Raw genomic sequence first — 17433 nt, 5'->3', positions numbered from 1 at the left:
ATCTTTTCCCTAAACTTGTTATCTCCTCCAACCATGGGGAAGGTACCATAAAAATTAAACAAAACAAGGCAAAACTAAATAAATAAGCCAATATAATATTTTTGTATTTCTTGCCCAAGAAAACTATACAATTAGATAATCCACAACCCTATTTCCAAATAGGAATTGATCCCCTTCATGGATCAATGCCTTGTCGTGGCGAAGGGGCTTGAATAACTCAGGGAAGCTATGAGCTATATGCCATGCAGGGCCACCCAAGATGGACAGGTCATAGTTAAGAGTTTTGATCCACCTGGAGAAGGAACTGGCAAGCCACTCCAGTATCCCTGCCAAGAAAACTCCATGGACAAAGACAACAGGCATATAAAAGTTACGACGCTGGAAGATGAGCCCCTCAGGTCGGAAGGCGTCCAACATGCTACTGAGGAAGAGCGGAGGACAAGTACAAGTAGATTCAGAGCTGATGAAGCGGCTGGGCCAAAGCTGAAAGCTGAAAGTTGCGGATATGCCTGGAAGCGAAAGGAAAGTCTGATGCTGTAAAGAAAAATATTGCATAGGAACCTGGAATGTAAGAACCCATGAATGGAGGTAAGCTGGATGTGGTCAAAAATGAGATGACAAGAATAAATATTGATATCCTGGGCATCAGTGAACTAAAATGGAAGGGAATGGGAGAATTCAGTTCAGATGACTATCATATCTACTACTGTGGGCAAGAATCCCGTAGAAGAAATGGAGTTGCTCTCATAGTCAGCAAAAGAGTGGCTAAAGCTGTAATGGGATGCAATCTCAAAAATGACAGAATGATCTTGATACGAATCCAAGGCAGACCTTTTAACATCACAGTAATCCAAGTTTATGCACCAACTACCGGTGCTGAAGAAAGTGAAATTGACCAATTCTATGAAGACTTACAACACCTTCTAGAAATGACACCAAAGAAGGATGTTCTTCTCATTATAGGGGATTGGAATGCTAAAGTAGGGAATCAAGAGATAAAAGGAACAACTGGCAAGTTTGGCCTTGGAGTTCAAAATGAAGCAGGGCAAAGGCTAATAGAGTTCTGTCAAGAGAACAAGCTGGTCATCACAAACACTCTTTTCCAACAACACAAGAGACGACTACACACATGGATATCACCAAATGGGCAGCATCGAAATCAGATTGATTATATTCTTTGCAGCCAAAGATGGAGAATCTCCCTCGCATTTTGCCTGCCTTCTCTTCCCTGCTATTTGTAAGGCTTCACTGGACAGCCATTTTGCTTTCTTGCATTTCCTTTTCATTGGGATGATTTTCGTTGCTGCCTCCTGTATAATGTTTCGAGCCTCCATCCATAGTTCTTCAGGCACTCTGTCCACCAAATCTAAATCCTTAAACCTGTTCCTCACTTCCACTGTGTATTCATAAGGGATTTGATTTAGATTGTATCTTACTGGCCCAGTGGTTTTTCCTACTTTCTTCAGTTTAAGCTGGAATTTTGCTATAAGAAGCTGATGATCTGAGTTACAGTCAGCTCCAGGTCTTCTTTTTGCTGACTGTATAGAGCTAGTGAAAGATACAGGAAGTCCCTGGAAAAGACCCTGATGTTGGGAAAGATGGAGGGCACAAGGAGAAGGGGACGATAGAGGATGAGATGGTTGGACAGTGTTCTCGAAGCCACCAACATGAGTCTGACCAAACTGCGGGAGGCAGTGGAAGACAGGAGTGCCTGGCGTGCTCTGGTCCATGGGGTCACGAAGAGTCAGACACAACTAAACAACAAACAATAACATGAGGTAGTAGTCTACTAGGTCTTACTTAGAGTAGGCTTCCTGATATTAATGGATGTAAATTAGATGTATTCATTAATTTTAATAGGTGTACTCTGAGTAAAACTTAATTGAACACCACCCATGGTCTCAAAGTATACTGATCTTGGAAATTTCCATCACCAGCACTGAATGCAGATTGGTTAAGATATTAACAGTGTTTGCTATATACTACAAGTAATCAAAGAAATGGACTAGATTCTTACTATGGGGAGGCCTGGGTTCAGTTTCTCACTCAGCCATGAAGCTCACTGAGTGGCCTTTGGACAATCACCAACTCTCAGACTAACATACTTCACAAGCTTGTTGCGAGGATAAGTGGAGAGCAGGGGAGGGAAGAGGACAATGCCTTTATCACCAGCAGCGTCATCATTTTTTTTGTATGCCGCATTTCCATGGTAAACAAAGTTTCATTGGAATAGCCCTGTAAATATTCAAACAACAACAACACCCCAATGCAAACTAGATTGCTAAAATGTTGCAACACTTGTACACTAATTCAGCATCCATTGGCTCATGTTGAAACATTAAGTTTCTGGAAGGAAAAGTGAGGTGTAACTGTTAAATAAATGAATGAATGAATGATAACTCAGTTAGTCCAGCAGTACCAGTGGAGCTGGGATTTATCTGTGCAGTGCTCTCCATGGACCTCGTGTTCATCTAACCAGACAGGGGTTCTTATTTCTGCTCCGGCCTACAACCAGGAGGAGGAGCTTTGCCAAAAGTGCCCCAATAATAACTGAATTAAGACAGACTTTATATAATAAAATTAACTCACCTGTAGAGATCTGTGATCAGTCCTTCCCTCCAGCGAGAACAAAGATTATTAAGAAGACGCTCGTGCTGTGCAAATAAACAGATGTAGTTGGAGACAGGAACAGGATCCTTTGAAAAGCAGGTAATTGTTTCTATCATACTGTACTGGTTGACATGTATTCTGAAGTAGTTTCCCTTTACTGCATCTCCTGTTGTGATTGCCATCCCCTGTGATAAATTAAGAAAACAGTTGTGTCAGCAGACAGAGGAAAACAAAGCTGGACAGCATATTGCTAAAGAGGGATTAGCAAACTCTGAGGTGTTTTATCATCAATACTCTTGGATATCTAAGAAGTCATTATTTTCTGTTGTGGGTTATACACAAAAGAATCGTCTGTCTTGCTATTAGATGCAAAGGTAAAGGTAAAGGGGCCCCTGACCATCAGGCCCAGTCGTGTCCGACTCTGGGGTTGCGGCGCTCATCTCGCTCTATAGGCCGAGGGAGCCGGCGTTTGTCTGCAGACAGCTTCCGGGTCATGTGGCCAGCATGACAAAGCTGCTTCTGGCGAACCAGAGCAGCGCACGGAAACGCCGTTTACCTTCCCTCCAGAGCGGTCCCTATTTATCTACTTGCACTTTGATGTGCTTTTGAACTGCTAGGTGGGCAGGAGCTGGGACCGAGCAACAGGAACTCACCCCGTTGCAGGGATTCGAACCGCCGATCTTCTGATTGGCAAGCCCTAGACTCTGTGGTTCAACCCACAGCGGCACCTTAGCTTTAGTTAAATGTTAACGGTGGTATTCAGCTCAGTCCTACTCAGAGCAGACCCATATCTGGCAACCTCAGTGAATCTACTCTGCGTAGGGCTGTCATTGAATATCACTCTTAGTGTCCTGTATTTTTACTGAAGAGGACGTACACCAGGACACCCACAACATTGGAGGGCACTGAGTAGGGTTGTCACCTTATCCTAAACACACACAGAAGTTCAGGTAGTAAAGGTTTCACCATCATTGCATTGTCATGTGCGGCTTACAATACAGCCACAGATTTCCTAGAAAACTGAAAGCTGCAGCAGTACCAGATCACACAGGTCTGCTTTACATGACTCACATATTTTTGAAACTTACATAATTAGGTTGTGATTCTTGTACATCCAAGCGAGAAGGAATTCCAGGTTTAAAAATATGCACATAATTATATTTTCCAGGTAGAACCCCACCTGTCAGAAGCAACAAGAGGTGTTGTGAAGATCTCTATAATGGCTGCCAGCATATATGACAGTTAATTTGTTAATCATAAAATATGATAATTCCACGTTTAAAACTCTTTGTTACAGATTTTTTTTGTTATTTCCAAAACAATGCCATGGTGATTGAAGCAAGAACAGGTAGTACCTTGCTGTTGTTTCATAGGTTCATCTGAACCATGTGTAAGTACCTAGAACCGGTGAAATTTTGCACAGCTCAGAGATAGTGTTGGCATGCAACTATATCTATCTATGAATTTACACTTGACATCTATGCCAGGTGTTCATGAGAAAAAATTCTGCCTGGGAGGGGGGAATCCTTCTGATATTAAAATATAGGAATAATATTTTTCTAAAACCGATACTTTATACACCTTATACCAGGGGTTGTCAACCTGGTCCCTACCTCCCACTAGTGGGCGTTTCAGGATTCTAGGTGGGCGGTAGGGGGTTCTACGGCACAAGCTGAATCCTCCTTCCATCGAGCACTGGAGGGTGGTAAGGAAATTTTACCATCAAGAAAGATGCATTAGTGGGCAATAGGTATAAAAAGGTTAACTACCTCCGCCTTATACAAATGTTAATTTCCTTCACTTCACATTTCATGCTTCACAAGATGAAAATATTATAGAAATGCAAGACAATGAAGAGGAATGTTCTTGGCCCACCTTGAACTTTGCATCCCTTGTATATAGGGATGAGTCTGTCCAGATCTTCTGGGGGTTCAAAAACTGGTTCCAGAGTTGGATCAAAAAGATTTAGCATGGTTGCAGCAAGCTGGAAGCCAACCTCTTTTGAGCTGAAATTGCTGTGTGTCCATTCATTGGCATAATATATATTGGAGAACTTGGTTAAAGAACCTGCAGCTCTGATGGCGACATCATTAGTATGGAAGTTGGTATCAATCACAAGCCTCCCGTCGTAAACTAGACACGCATCATTAATTGCCTTGAAGGTCTCATAATCCACTCTTTTTTCAGTAAAGTTAAAGAATGCCTAAAAACAAGGCAGTAATTGTCATCCTATAAAACAGGCAGAGCCAACATGGTGCCCTTCAGATGCAGCTACATGAATCATCACGCTTGAAGGCACCCACTTCCAGCTAAGGGGCAGTGACTTTGAGTCTGCAATCTGCAGGGATCAGCTGTGCAATTCCCATGGGGAACTCTGTCACACAGCTAATGCAGTTGCATCTCTACCTGCCTCACACCTGACGTCACATATGCTGTCAGGTGTAGGACAGGTAGTTAGGGTTTGGAGAAAATGGCTTGTGGGCCAAATTGGGACTCATGCCGGATCAAATGTGACCCTTGGGCTGGAGGTTCTCCATGCCTGCCATAAAGGTAATCCTCTGGGGTTATTGTGCCCCATTGACGTACATCAAGTTATCAAGTCCATACATATGTTAGAGAAGGTGCAACAACTTAGGCACATATTTTCATATGCATTGGAGAGACTACTGCTTCATGAATTTTAGTTATGTGTCTTTGAAGAGATCTCAGAAATTATAGGGTGAGAAATATTGATGGAGCCAATTAGCACTTATTAGCTTGAATGAAGCTCTGTTGTCCAAGGATCTGATTATTTTACTTGATAATAGCTGGTAGGCTTGAGGCTGCTAAAAATGGAAGTCTCCTTGGACATTGTCATGGTATGAAAGGGTGTGGAGCATAGCCCAGCAGAAAAAAACACAGACTTGTTCTGTTTAGGGCAATTGGAAATAACAAACACTGAAACTTTTGATATAACTTGGAATAAATTTATTCATTTTATCAGTAGAGGTGGATCTGGCCAAAATGCTCCATAATCTAAAGCAGGGGTGTCCAAACTTTTTTCAAAGGATTTTACCCCAGGAAATAAACTGCCATTGGGGCCAGATTAAACTGACCGGCGGGCCGGATTACACCCCTGAAACGGACTTTAGACCTGCCTGATCTAAGGACATACATGGTCTGCCATGTTTCTGCCATGTTGATTCTCTTAATTAGAGATGTCAAATTTCCTAGTGATATTCTCCTTAATCTAATTCAATAAGACCAGTCTCAAAGTAAATTGTGTCATTGCTATTATTATTTGTATAATTTTCCTCCAAAAATCATAGATGACTCGACATTCCCACCACATATGTAATAATTGCACAGTTCTGGCTGAGCACTTCCAGCATTTAAAATGATTTATAAGTAGATTTTATTGAACCTAGCTCAATTTAAGTACAGTACCAGCATAACAACTGTTTATATTGAAACAAACAAACAAACAAAAATTCCTTCCATTAGCACCTTAGAGACCAACTAAGTTTGTCATAGATATTAGCTTTCGTGTGCAAGCACACTTCTTCAGATACACTGTAACAGAAGTCACCAGACCCTTATGTATAGTCAGAGGGTGGGAAGGAGTATTACTCAGAAGGGTGGTGGGAATGGGTGATGGGCTGATAGGAGTGGTAAACCTGTTGACGACTGTTAACGACTGCAATTGGTCTTGCAGGAAAAAGCAAGGGGTGATATGGCTAAAGAAAGCTTTATCATGTATAATGAGATAAGAATCCAATGTCTTTATTCAGACCAGGTTTCTCCATGGTTTTAAGCTTGGTAATGAGTTGCAATTCAGCAACTTCTCTTTCCAGTCTGTTTCTGAAATTTTTCTGTAATAAGACAGCTACTTTCAGATCTTGTATAGAATGTCCTGGGAGATTGAAGTGTTCTCCTACTGGTTTCTCTGTCTTGTGATTCCTGATGTCAGATTTATGCCCATTTATCATTTGGCGTAGGGTTTGGCCTGTTTGTCCAAAATAGTAGAGAGCTGAAGGGCACTGTTGGCATTGGATGGCATACACAATGTTAGAAGATGAGCAATGGCATGTTGGATGTTGTTGGGGCCAGTAATGGTGTTGTAAAGGCCTCCGCAGAGCCATGGAGCGCTTCCGCAGCTGCAGCCCAGTCATGGACACTCTGATGCCTCTGCGAAGGCCCAGCCTCCCGGTAGCCATCGGAGCATCCGCGACTGGGCCACAGCCACGGAAGCGCTCTGATGCCTCCACAGAGGCCCGGAGCGAAGGCCCAGCCTCCAGGAGGCATTGGAGTGAAGGTCCGGCCTCCCGGAAGGCATCGGAGCGTCCATGACTGGACTGCAGCTGCGGAAGCGCTCCCATGGCTCCGTGGAGGCCGGGCCTTCGCCCCAGGCCTTCGTGGAGGCATCGGAGCGTCCGCGACTGGGCCGCAGCTACGGAAGCACTCCGGTGTGGAAGAGGAACCTGAGCCCCCATCGAAACAATGACTATCATCAGCCCAGGTAAGAAATAATCACATTTTCATTTTGTACTGTTGTTTATGGATCAATGGCCTCATTAGACAGTAAAATTCGTGTTAAATTGCTGTTTTAGGGGGTGTTTTTCATTGTCTGGAACGGATTACTCCACTTTCCATTACTTTCAATGGGAAAGTTCGCTTCAGTTTAAGTACGCTTCAGTTTAAGTACAGACTTCCGGAACCAATTGTGGTTGTAAACCAAGGTACCACTGTATCTACTTGCACTTTGACGTGCTTTCGAACTGCTAGGTTGGCAGGAGCAGGGACCGAACAATGGGAGCTCACCCCGTCGCAGTGATTCGAAACCCAGAGTCGTTCGTGACTGGACCTAACCGTCAGGGGTCCCTTTACCCCTTTACCTTTAGGCTTGGAGGGTGCTGAAACCACAAACAGAATGTGGAAGCATTTTCTCCCTCCATGCACACCTTCACCTTCAGAGTGAGGGCGATGAAAAAGGCTTCATCTAGCATGATATAATCATATGGCATCAGTATTTACTTCATGATTCCTGATTAGCTTCTGACTCTTTCAAGGTCAGGGGGTGCTGAAGGAACAACAATCTGGAGAAACATTGACTGCTTTAGATGTGAAAAGATAGGCACAGAGAACAGTAGAGGGTTGGTTTTTGGGGAGATCTTCCCACCTCACTACCAGCAACTTTTTGCATCAAAACCTGAACTTCATGACAATTTGGCAAAACAATACCTTTAATTATCATTCTGACATGGGCTCAGTTCTCAGAAAACAGCAATGTTTACATACATTTATTAGACATTTTAAAATGAACATTAAAATAAAAACAAGTTATGAAAATTTATTTTAAAAGTTGATTTGTGTTTTAAAAATTCAACCACCACAAGGAAATGCCCTTGCACAGCTCTTATTCATTTCATTGTACAAGAGAATGTCCCTGTGGATAGTTGCACCCTTTTAATTCAATAGTTCAGTGTCTCTGCTTAATGGAAGGATGCTACGTAACAAAGACATCTATGGTATACTTACAGAACACTGCAATCTGAATGGCTTTGTATTAGTGGTGAAAGATGCAAACACAATTGGGTCCGGGTGGGTGCCATCGTTCCACTGAGCCAGCAGACTGTCATGATACACAGTCACACCAGCTCTGGACAGTGCTCTCTGGACTGCATTTTCTATTGCGTTGTTATTAAGAGAAGTAACATTTGAGCATAATGGAGGATGCACAAGATGTATGAGGCTGCCATTAATTCCCAACGATAAAAGAGCTGCTATAGTAGTGTAAATGTCAATTGTATTACCATAGACAATAACATTCCCTGGGAGGGCAGAAAAGAGAAAAAAACAATTTAAGAGATATAATAAAAACCTTATTAGTGTATCTCAGATGATAATAATACTGAACTGATCTGTGACCCTCTTGTTGCTCTGATGCTATGAAGTAAACAATGTTACCTAGCAACAGTTGCTAGGATAATTTAGTGAAGAATCTACAGAATACATCCGACAAAGTAGCAAGCACTTAACACAGAATTGGACATTAATTATGCCCCCAGATTTTGAAACCCTTTAGTTTGAGAACCTGGGGAGGGGGGGACCTTTAACAAGCTCCTTTACCCAGCTATTTCTCATCTTTTGTTTGGTTACAGTACTTTCAAATAAAAACAAAAATTTAAAGTCCTGCAAAAAGGATATGGGGAATTGGGGGAGGGGAGAGAAGAAGAAGTAACAAAGCTATCAGAACTCTGAGGATTCTCTCTCATCATTCAACAACCAGGAAGAGATGTGTGTTCCTTACATATCTATCATTTCCTCGTGTTTCCTTTCCTTGGTCAAATATAATGAAATCCACAATGGGCAGGGACCATTCACTTAAGGACTTGGGGACTTGCTGTAGGAGAACCAAAAGAAACTGAAGGCCTGTCTAATAAATATGTATAGGGCTCATTCCAAGCAAAGTTAAGCTTTCTACAATTGTACTGTATTTTGGAATGTAGGTCCCAAATAAAGTGTAAATGGGTTAGATGCACAGGAGAAATGAACAGGGAACTTATTCAGGAGCCATAATAATAATATAATAATAAATTATTAATTAGAACTCGCCCACTCTGTGCGGCTTCCAACCGAATATTAAAAACAATACAGTATCAAACATTAAAAACTTCCCTAAACAGTTCGTCTTTTAAAAGTAAAATAGTTGCTTATTGCCTTGACAATCTGCTGGGAGGGCGTTCCACAGGGCAGGTGACACTACCGAGAAGGCACTCTGCCTGGTTCCCTGTAACCTCACTTCTCGCAGCGAGGGAACCGCCAGAAGGCCCTCGGCACTGGACCTCAGTGTCTGGGCAGAACGATGGGGGTGGAGACGCTCCTTCAGGTATGCTGGACCGAGGCCATTTAGGGCTTTAAAGGTCAACACCAACACTTTGAATTGTGCTCGGAGGCGTACTGGGAGCCAATGAAGATCTTTCAGGACTGGTGTTATATGGTCTCGGTGGCCACTCCCAGTCACCAGTCTAGCTGCCACATTGTGAATTTATTGCAGTTTCCGAGTCACCACATAGAGCGCATTGCAATGGTCCAAGCGGGAGTTAACTAGAGCATGCACCACTCTGGCAAGACAGTCTGCAGGCAGGTAGGGTTTCAGCCTGCACCAGATGGAGCTCGTAGACAGCTGCCCTGGACACACAATTAATCTGCGCCTCCATGGACAGCTGTGAGTCCAAAATGACTCTCAGGCTGCGCACCTGGTCCTTCAGGGGCACAGTTACCCCATTCAGGACCAGGGAGCCCTCCATACCAGCCCGCCCCCTGTACCCCAAGAACAGTACTTCTGTCTTGTCAGGATTCAACCTCAATCTTTTTGCCGGCATCCATCCTCCAACCGCCTCCAGACACTCACACAGGACCTTCACCGCCTTCACTGGTTCTGATTTGAAAGACAGGTAGAGCTGGGTATCATCCGCATACTGATGAATACCCAGCCCAAACCCCCAGATGATCTCTCCCAGCAGTTGCATATAGATGTTAAAAAGCATGGGGGAGAGGACAGAACCCTGAGGCACCCCACAAGTGAGAGCCCAGGGGTCTGAACACTCATCCCCCACCACTACTTTCTGGACACGGCCCAGAAGGAAGGAGCAGAACCACTTTATGACAGTGCCCCCACCTCCCAACCCCTCTAGACGGTCCAGAAGGATGTTATAGTCGACGGTGTCAAAAGCTGCTGAGAGATCCAGCAGAACTAGGAAACAGCTCTCACCTTTGTCCCTAGCCCGCCGGAGATCATCGACTAGTGCGACCAAGGCAGTTTCGGTCCCATGGTGAGGCCTGAATCCTGACTGGAAGGGATCCAAATGGTCCGCATCCTCCAGGCGTGCTTGGAGTTGTTCAGCAACCATCCGCTCAATCACCATGCCCATGGTTAGCTGCAGTTGTTAGTGGTAAACCTGGGTTTGCTGCCTCACAATTTGTAAAGTGGTCCTTAATCCCACTTAATTTAAAACAAAAGGTTAGGCATGTAATTCTCTTTTGCCCATTGAAAGAAAGGGATTGCCATGTTCATAAGTTTCCATTAAGCTCACATGGTGTACAAACTAGGGCTAACTCCTGATTAAAGAAAGCTTAGTCAATGGCATGGTTTACTTCTGTGGAGGCTGGTCCATAAGAGCAAATTTGTCTTTAACCAACCCACACCTGCCAGCCTCTTTACTTATAACCCACTCAGGGGGGTGGCCTTGGCTATCATCTTCCTCTTCCTTAGTCTCTGTGTTGCCCTTGCAGGGAGATGGGGACAAAACCAGAATTAGTTGGCTCAGGCTATCATTGTCTTTGGCTCCATCTACTGTTGGCCTCCTTGCCTTCTACTGCACCATTCCCTATGGGCACCAGCTACCACTGGTTTAGCTGATTTAGAAATTAAATCTGCATATTAATTAAAAACATATTTATGAAGCAAAAAGACACTTTATTTTTCAAGTTATATATTTATTATTTTACTTGTAAAATTACTATCCTGCCCTTCCTCCCAAAGTAGCTCAAGGCAGCAATGTTTGTATTACAGCAAGAATAATATTAGAATACTTACCCGTATTCTGTTGTATGTGTGAGGGGGGATGCCTCTTTGAGATGACACCCACCATATGTTGTTATAAGCACTTGCATCAAAAATACTTTTTTAAAAATTACCATTTATTACCTAATTAAACAGGGGCACTCTTGTGGATGAGCAAAAAGTTGATTAAATTTAATTAGCATTTAGCTAAAGGTACAATATGAACTCCCTATGGTTGATTTTCTTCTTTACAGAAAACTGATTCCTGATATTTACAAATATTCAGAATTAGAGAATGGTCAAAACAGACATTCCTTTCAGTAGTATTAAGTTTTATAATTATTTGGGGTGACTGTCCCAACATGCATGAGAATTGTCTGGGACTATTTTATACATTGTTGGCAGTACTGTAGATATGATGTTACAAAGCAATATTCATTCCAAATCCAAAATCATATTCATTTCAAATAAAATCAAAAGTAGTATTGAAGATATTCTGCTATGTTAACGCTGCTGAATTAGGGTAAGTAACAAAGAAATATTTTTGGAATTTGACCACAATCCTTTAACCACTTATATCTAATTCTACCCCCCTTCCCCTGGACTCCGGGTCTCCCAGATGCATCAGCCAGCTCCATAAGTCATTCCAGTCGGACCACCTTAATCAGTCAGAAAATAACCCATTTTTACTCCTCATCCCACTCCCACTCTTTCGCTGCCCATCCACCACTCTCCCATCTTTACCTGCTGCCCCTCCCCCAGTTTTCTAACTGTAGCACAATACCACCCAGCTATGTTTCCACCTTTCAGCCCTATCTCAATTTTTATTCCCTTTAAATTCTGACCCCGGTATGGATCCTGCCCTCCCTCTCTCACTAGGAGGGCATTATTCCACACTGTTTTTTCTTTGGAGACTCCTTGAACCACACATAAGTCTTGTCCCCCCCCCCCCAGGGGAAACAATGTTCCATGCGTCTTCCTCATCTTTTTAAAATTCAACTATATTGTCCAGGACTGATGGTTGTTCCTCTTGCTTCTCCTCACTCTCCACTGGGACTGGTCCTTCCTCACTCTCAACGCAGCTCTGACTTATTATGCCCATCTGTCTATTATTCTCACGCAGTTCATCTCTGAAATCCAAAAGCAATTCCAAAAGTTCCTTCAGAAAGTCAGCAATGTCAGGCGATGATGTTTTGTCTACTGTCATCCTGCTCATCTCCAATTTCATGGGAACGGCACAGATTACAGGCAGGAAATTGCGCGGTTCGTATTTCCAAATTTCAAAAACATACTTTATGTCCGATCTGGTTACAGATTCTCATTTTTGATTCTTGATCATTCTTAAAAATCTTAAGTCCATTCATGAAAAAAAGCATTGTCCAACTTCTTGTTCACAGCCTTATATTTTGACAGTTCTCAGCTTTAAAAAGGTAAATAAATTCCTTCTTATTGTGATGTCATAATGGCGGCTTGCTGATCCCTCCAGGGACCCTGCTCCAGCTTCTAGAGAGACTTTCCCCAGTCCAAAATGAAGATTTTTTACAGGGATTTTACTGAATTGAACCCTTCTCCCCTTTACCTTGCTTTAGGGGGAAGGTTTTAGGTCCAATTTTTTGGTAATTAAATCAGTCTTTCTGGCTTCAGGCAAGTTAACTGCCTCAGAGTCCTCTCAATGGGGGAGATTGACTTCCTCTTTTTAGCCTCCTCCCGTGGCCAATTTTTCCAATTAAAGAAATTTTTAGAAGATCTTTCCTTTACTCACGGTGTCCAATGTCTTCAAATCTTTTATTTTTAGAAAAATCCACCACTCCTCCGCTGCCGGGGCAGAGCTTCACTCTGTGAGGGTAGCAATTGACTTGAAAATGGCGCCCGCGACTCTATTCCGCTCACTCTCAGTGCTCTTAAAAAAACTTACCAGAGAGCGGAGGATTCGCTGTGGGCGCAGCTGAGCTCTCATGCCCCCAGAAAGCTCAATCTGGGGTTCTTTGGGGGTCCGCGTCACTCTCGCGGCTCGCCCCTCCCTGTATCAGGAACCTCGGAGCTTGAGGATTCGTCGATGATCAGCGCTGGCAGTAGACCAGAAGTCTGACTGATGTAGCTTTGGAGTTGCATTTTAAAAATTATTGACTTCGAGGCTTCCAGTCTACCGCCATTGCTGTCCGGCAAGAGAATCTCGAGCTCAGAGATTCCCTGGCGCTGTGAGGGAGGGGGAGCCGCGAGAGTGCCGCGGACCCCCAAAAGAGCCCCAGATTGAGTGTTCTGGGGACGTGGGGACTCAGCTGCACCCCTTTTCATCTCTTCTGCTCCCCGGTAAGCCCTATTAAGGGAGCCGAGAGCGAGCGGAGTGCAGACATGGGTGCCTTTGTGAGTCGATTAAGATGGTCTGAAACTGGATTGACCTATGGAACTGGCTGAATTGTCTGGGAGACCTCGAGTCTAGGGGAGGAGGGGGGCTGAATTAGATCTAAGTGTTTAAATGTTATTAGGATAGAAGAAGTAATATCTGAATTTATGGATACATTTTGGGAATTTTTGGGTGAAATAGAAGATAAATGGTTGAGAAAATAATTTTTGATTTGGAATAATTGATGAATTATAGGTTAAGGATAGTTGATGTTTATAGATTAGGAATAATTGAGAGATAATGAACAAATGTGTTAAAATGATTTAAGATATAATATGAAAATTGCTTAAGTTGGATTTAAAAAATGGACCCAGTGAGGGGGGAACTGAGGAAGTCTACAATTTCAAGTAAAAAAGAAAGATTGTTGTAATTGATATTTTTCTTTGTCTTTTTCTTTTTGTTTTTTGTGATTTTTTGTATTTTGTATTGTTTTAAAATGAATAAATATTATCTGGAAAAAAATTAAAAATCATTTACTTCATACTTATAACTCCCCAAAACACTGTAAATTTTAATGAACATTTTATATTCTATGTAAACAGCTTAGAAATTCTATTTACATTAAGCTGTGTACAAATAAGATAAATAAATAAGACTGCAGTTTTCTCATTTTCAGAAGAATCAGAGCCAGCAAATATTGAACTGGATTTCTCACCATTCAGAACAAGGTGAAGAAAACAATTGTATATGTCTATGTTGTTTTATTCCAAAGAAGCCATAAGGTGCTAAGAAAGGAGGGTGAACTTCAACAGTAGATTTTCAGCAATGAAAATGGATGGCAAGTTTCCAGGTAGAACGATCTGGGTCAGTAAGATGCATGTACATCTATGCATCTTAATGCAGGGGTACCAGTGGCACACAGCATTGGCATCCACAAAGCTCAAAGTCCAATGAATCTGCTGTGTTTCAGATCTTACATTCTTTCCAGCATATTTTAATCAAAAATGTTTTATATAACTGCAAAACACATTTACCAATGAAATTATCTAATTTGTTAATTAGTGATTAAAGCCAGACTCTGCTTATTTCATAAAATAATTATAGATATTTCCAAACAAATTATAGATTGTTTCAAGCAAAAAAGTATGATGGCCTCCCAAACTGACATGAAGTTGCAAATTAATTCCTAAAACAAATAATGGCAGATGAAGCATTTTGCAAGGATTAATTAGGCTATAATTATATGCTGGAAATGGAGATACACTCGGCCAAAAAATGCATCAACAGCCCTTATCCTCCTTACCTGAGGTATTAACAACTTTGTCTTTTAAATACTTCATCGCTATGAAGGCGTCTTCATCGTCAGAAATAGCAAAAAGGTTGGAAGGCACTACTCCTGTATATCTTTGCTTATAGTTTGTTGAGACCTCCCTGTTGGTGAACAATTTTTTGATATCTGCACCAGTAGGACATGGGGCCTGTATTAACAGATGAATATAAATTGCAGTATTATTGTTTGACTAAATCAGTTTCCTCGTGGATTTATTTTAAACATTGTAGTGTACTTTTCTATCACACTACATTAGCTAAGGAAAAAGTAATGACTCCAGCAGTGGGTGCACACAACAAAGTTACCAAAAGTGTGAGGAAGCTACTTGTTTTTCTAATTTGCTCTGAAACATTGAAAATATGGTCTGTGGGAGTAAGGGCCTCCATCTTCAGATATGTGCAGTACCACAAGGGAGCAGGTAGTCCTTAAGACATTCCATTTCCAGGTTAATTAGGGCTTTAACAGTCAAAAACAACACTTCAAATTGTGTGGGGAAATAAAGAACCGCAATGGCTGAACTAACTGCATCAGATGCATCAGATGTCAAAGAAATAAACAACTATAGGACTTTTAGAACACATCAGAAGGCAGCCCTGCTTAGGGAGGTTTTTTAATGTTTGATGTTTTATCATGTTTTTAATATTCTGTTGGGAGCCACCCAGAGTGGCTGGGAAAACCCAGCCAGATGGGCAGGGTATAAATAATAAATTATTGTTATTATAATAACTGAAGCTCCCAAGCAGCTTTCATGGACACCCCATATAGTGCATTGCAATAATATAACCTGGACAGATGGAGGTCAGTCAAGATCAGGTTTATTCTGGAAAAACTGCAGATTAGAGAACCAGGTGAAGTTTAGTAAAAGGCACCTTGAACCATTTGTACCACTTGGGCACTCACCTGTAGAAGTTTACCTAACAGAGGGATCTATCTCCCCTGGTCCAAATCTGGTCTTTCAGAGGATGCAAAACTTCACCCAATGACTACTCACCAACTTCACCACATGCAAATCTCCATCTTGTCTGGATTAAGCCCTCAGTTTAATAGTCCCATCTATAGCATTTGTATAGCATGAGTGCTACCCTGTGTGTGGGCAAGCTCCCATAATTGGAGATCTATCACTGTGACAACAAACCACTTAGAGGTTGTTGTTGTTGTTGACAATTAATGGTATGTGTATATATATAATCTTTATTGCGGTCCAACGACCCATACATGGATTCAGAATAAAATACAGATTCATACAGACAACCCCCCAGAGAAGGGAGACCGAAGCGTTGTTTAATCATGGGTATGTTGATCTTTGATTTGTATGACTACTGAAAGAAACTTTGCCACGGCCACTGTGATATCATTGGACTTGTCATCCAGAAGATATTTGGTATAGTAGGCTTCAGATTGACCCAGCCAATTTGCCAATAGTGGTTTAATCAATAGTTCCCTAGCTTGATCATATGGTGCACAATGCAATAAAATGTGCCTCATGCAGTCCACGTCCTGAGAGCACACACAGATTCTATTTTGATAAGGGATACCTCTCAGTCTGCCATTTAACACTTCTGGCGGGAATACATTTAATCTGGCTTTGGTGAAAAGACGCCGATATGTTAGTACAGACAAATTTCTAAGATATGCAGGTGTCAAACTCGAACCCATAGTGAATTCCTACTGCTAATGGGCCACAGATAACATGAGATTGAGATCGGAGATCACTATATGGTATGTCCAAGAGCCTTTGCCTCAGAGATTCAAGGGCGGTATCATAGCCCAGATGGTACAGGAGAGAAGGTGGCATACCAATCAAAGTGGCTTTTCTAACCATAATTTTCATCCATGAGCTGGCAAACTCCTCTTTGTTTAGGTATGGAAGTAACCCTTTCCCTGGGCCAAAGACTGAGATCTTGAGCCAGTATCTCAGGGCAGCCCACTACGCTTTAGTTGATACAAGGACATTCTCCTGTTTCTAAAAATACCGTAGTATAGCATTTGGAACACAATTTGGAACTTGTAGGAGGGACCGGAGGAACTTTGCCTGGAAGTCATCGAACCTGGAGAATGAGCCATTGAATCAGACGTTTGAGGCGTAGAGGAGTTGAGAGACAGATTTTGCATTAAATACCTTAATGGCTGATGGAACATAATGACCTCCCCTTGTATAAAAGAATCGAAGTATAGCCAGTTTGCTTACCTCCGCCTTTTGATAGGCGGTCTGCCAATGATGTTTCCAGGACTGATGGAATGATGGAATAGAAGCCCTAGGTACCGGAAGAATTTGGTCTGCTCTAGTTTGTGACCATCCAGTACCCATTTACTCGGGGAGAATCTCTTCTCAAACACCAGGACTTCTGATTTTTCATAATTGATGGATAACCCATTACCAGAGCAGTAGGCAGAGAATTTCCTTAGTTGGTAGTTCAGGCCAGGTCTGGTTCGGGAGAGGATGGCCGCGTCATCCACATACAACAAGAGAGGGGTATTTCTCATTCCTGATTTTGGAAGACGGCCTTCAGGGTCCATTAAGCTGGATATAGCCTATTAAGCTGCGGATATAGCCTATCTTGATTTCAGCAAGGCCTTTTACAAGGTGCCCCATGATATTATTGT

At 42.3% G+C, this 17433-nt stretch overlaps 1 protein-coding gene across 1 annotated transcript in view; it reads right to left on the bottom strand.

The window, feature by feature from the left end:
- Positions 1-17433, bottom strand: part of CFAP61 (cilia and flagella associated protein 61) — a 110604-nt gene that overhangs the window by 17029 nt on the left and 76142 nt on the right. The window contains exons 21-25 of the mRNA XM_035101986.2: positions 14803-14977; positions 8128-8420; positions 4486-4813; positions 3699-3790; positions 2590-2795 (exon numbers count right to left, since the gene is read on the bottom strand). Coding sequence (XP_034957877.2) covers positions 2590-2795; positions 3699-3790; positions 4486-4813; positions 8128-8420; positions 14803-14977 — 1094 coding nt within the window. The remainder of the gene's footprint in view (positions 1-2589; positions 2796-3698; positions 3791-4485; positions 4814-8127; positions 8421-14802; positions 14978-17433) is intronic.

Source organism: Zootoca vivipara, chromosome 8, assembly GCF_963506605.1.
Source record: "Zootoca vivipara chromosome 8, rZooViv1.1, whole genome shotgun sequence".
NCBI lineage: Eukaryota > Metazoa > Chordata > Lepidosauria > Squamata > Lacertidae > Zootoca > Zootoca vivipara.
Note: the sequence above shows the minus strand (reverse complement) of the source record. Positions and strands in the feature narration are given on the sequence as shown.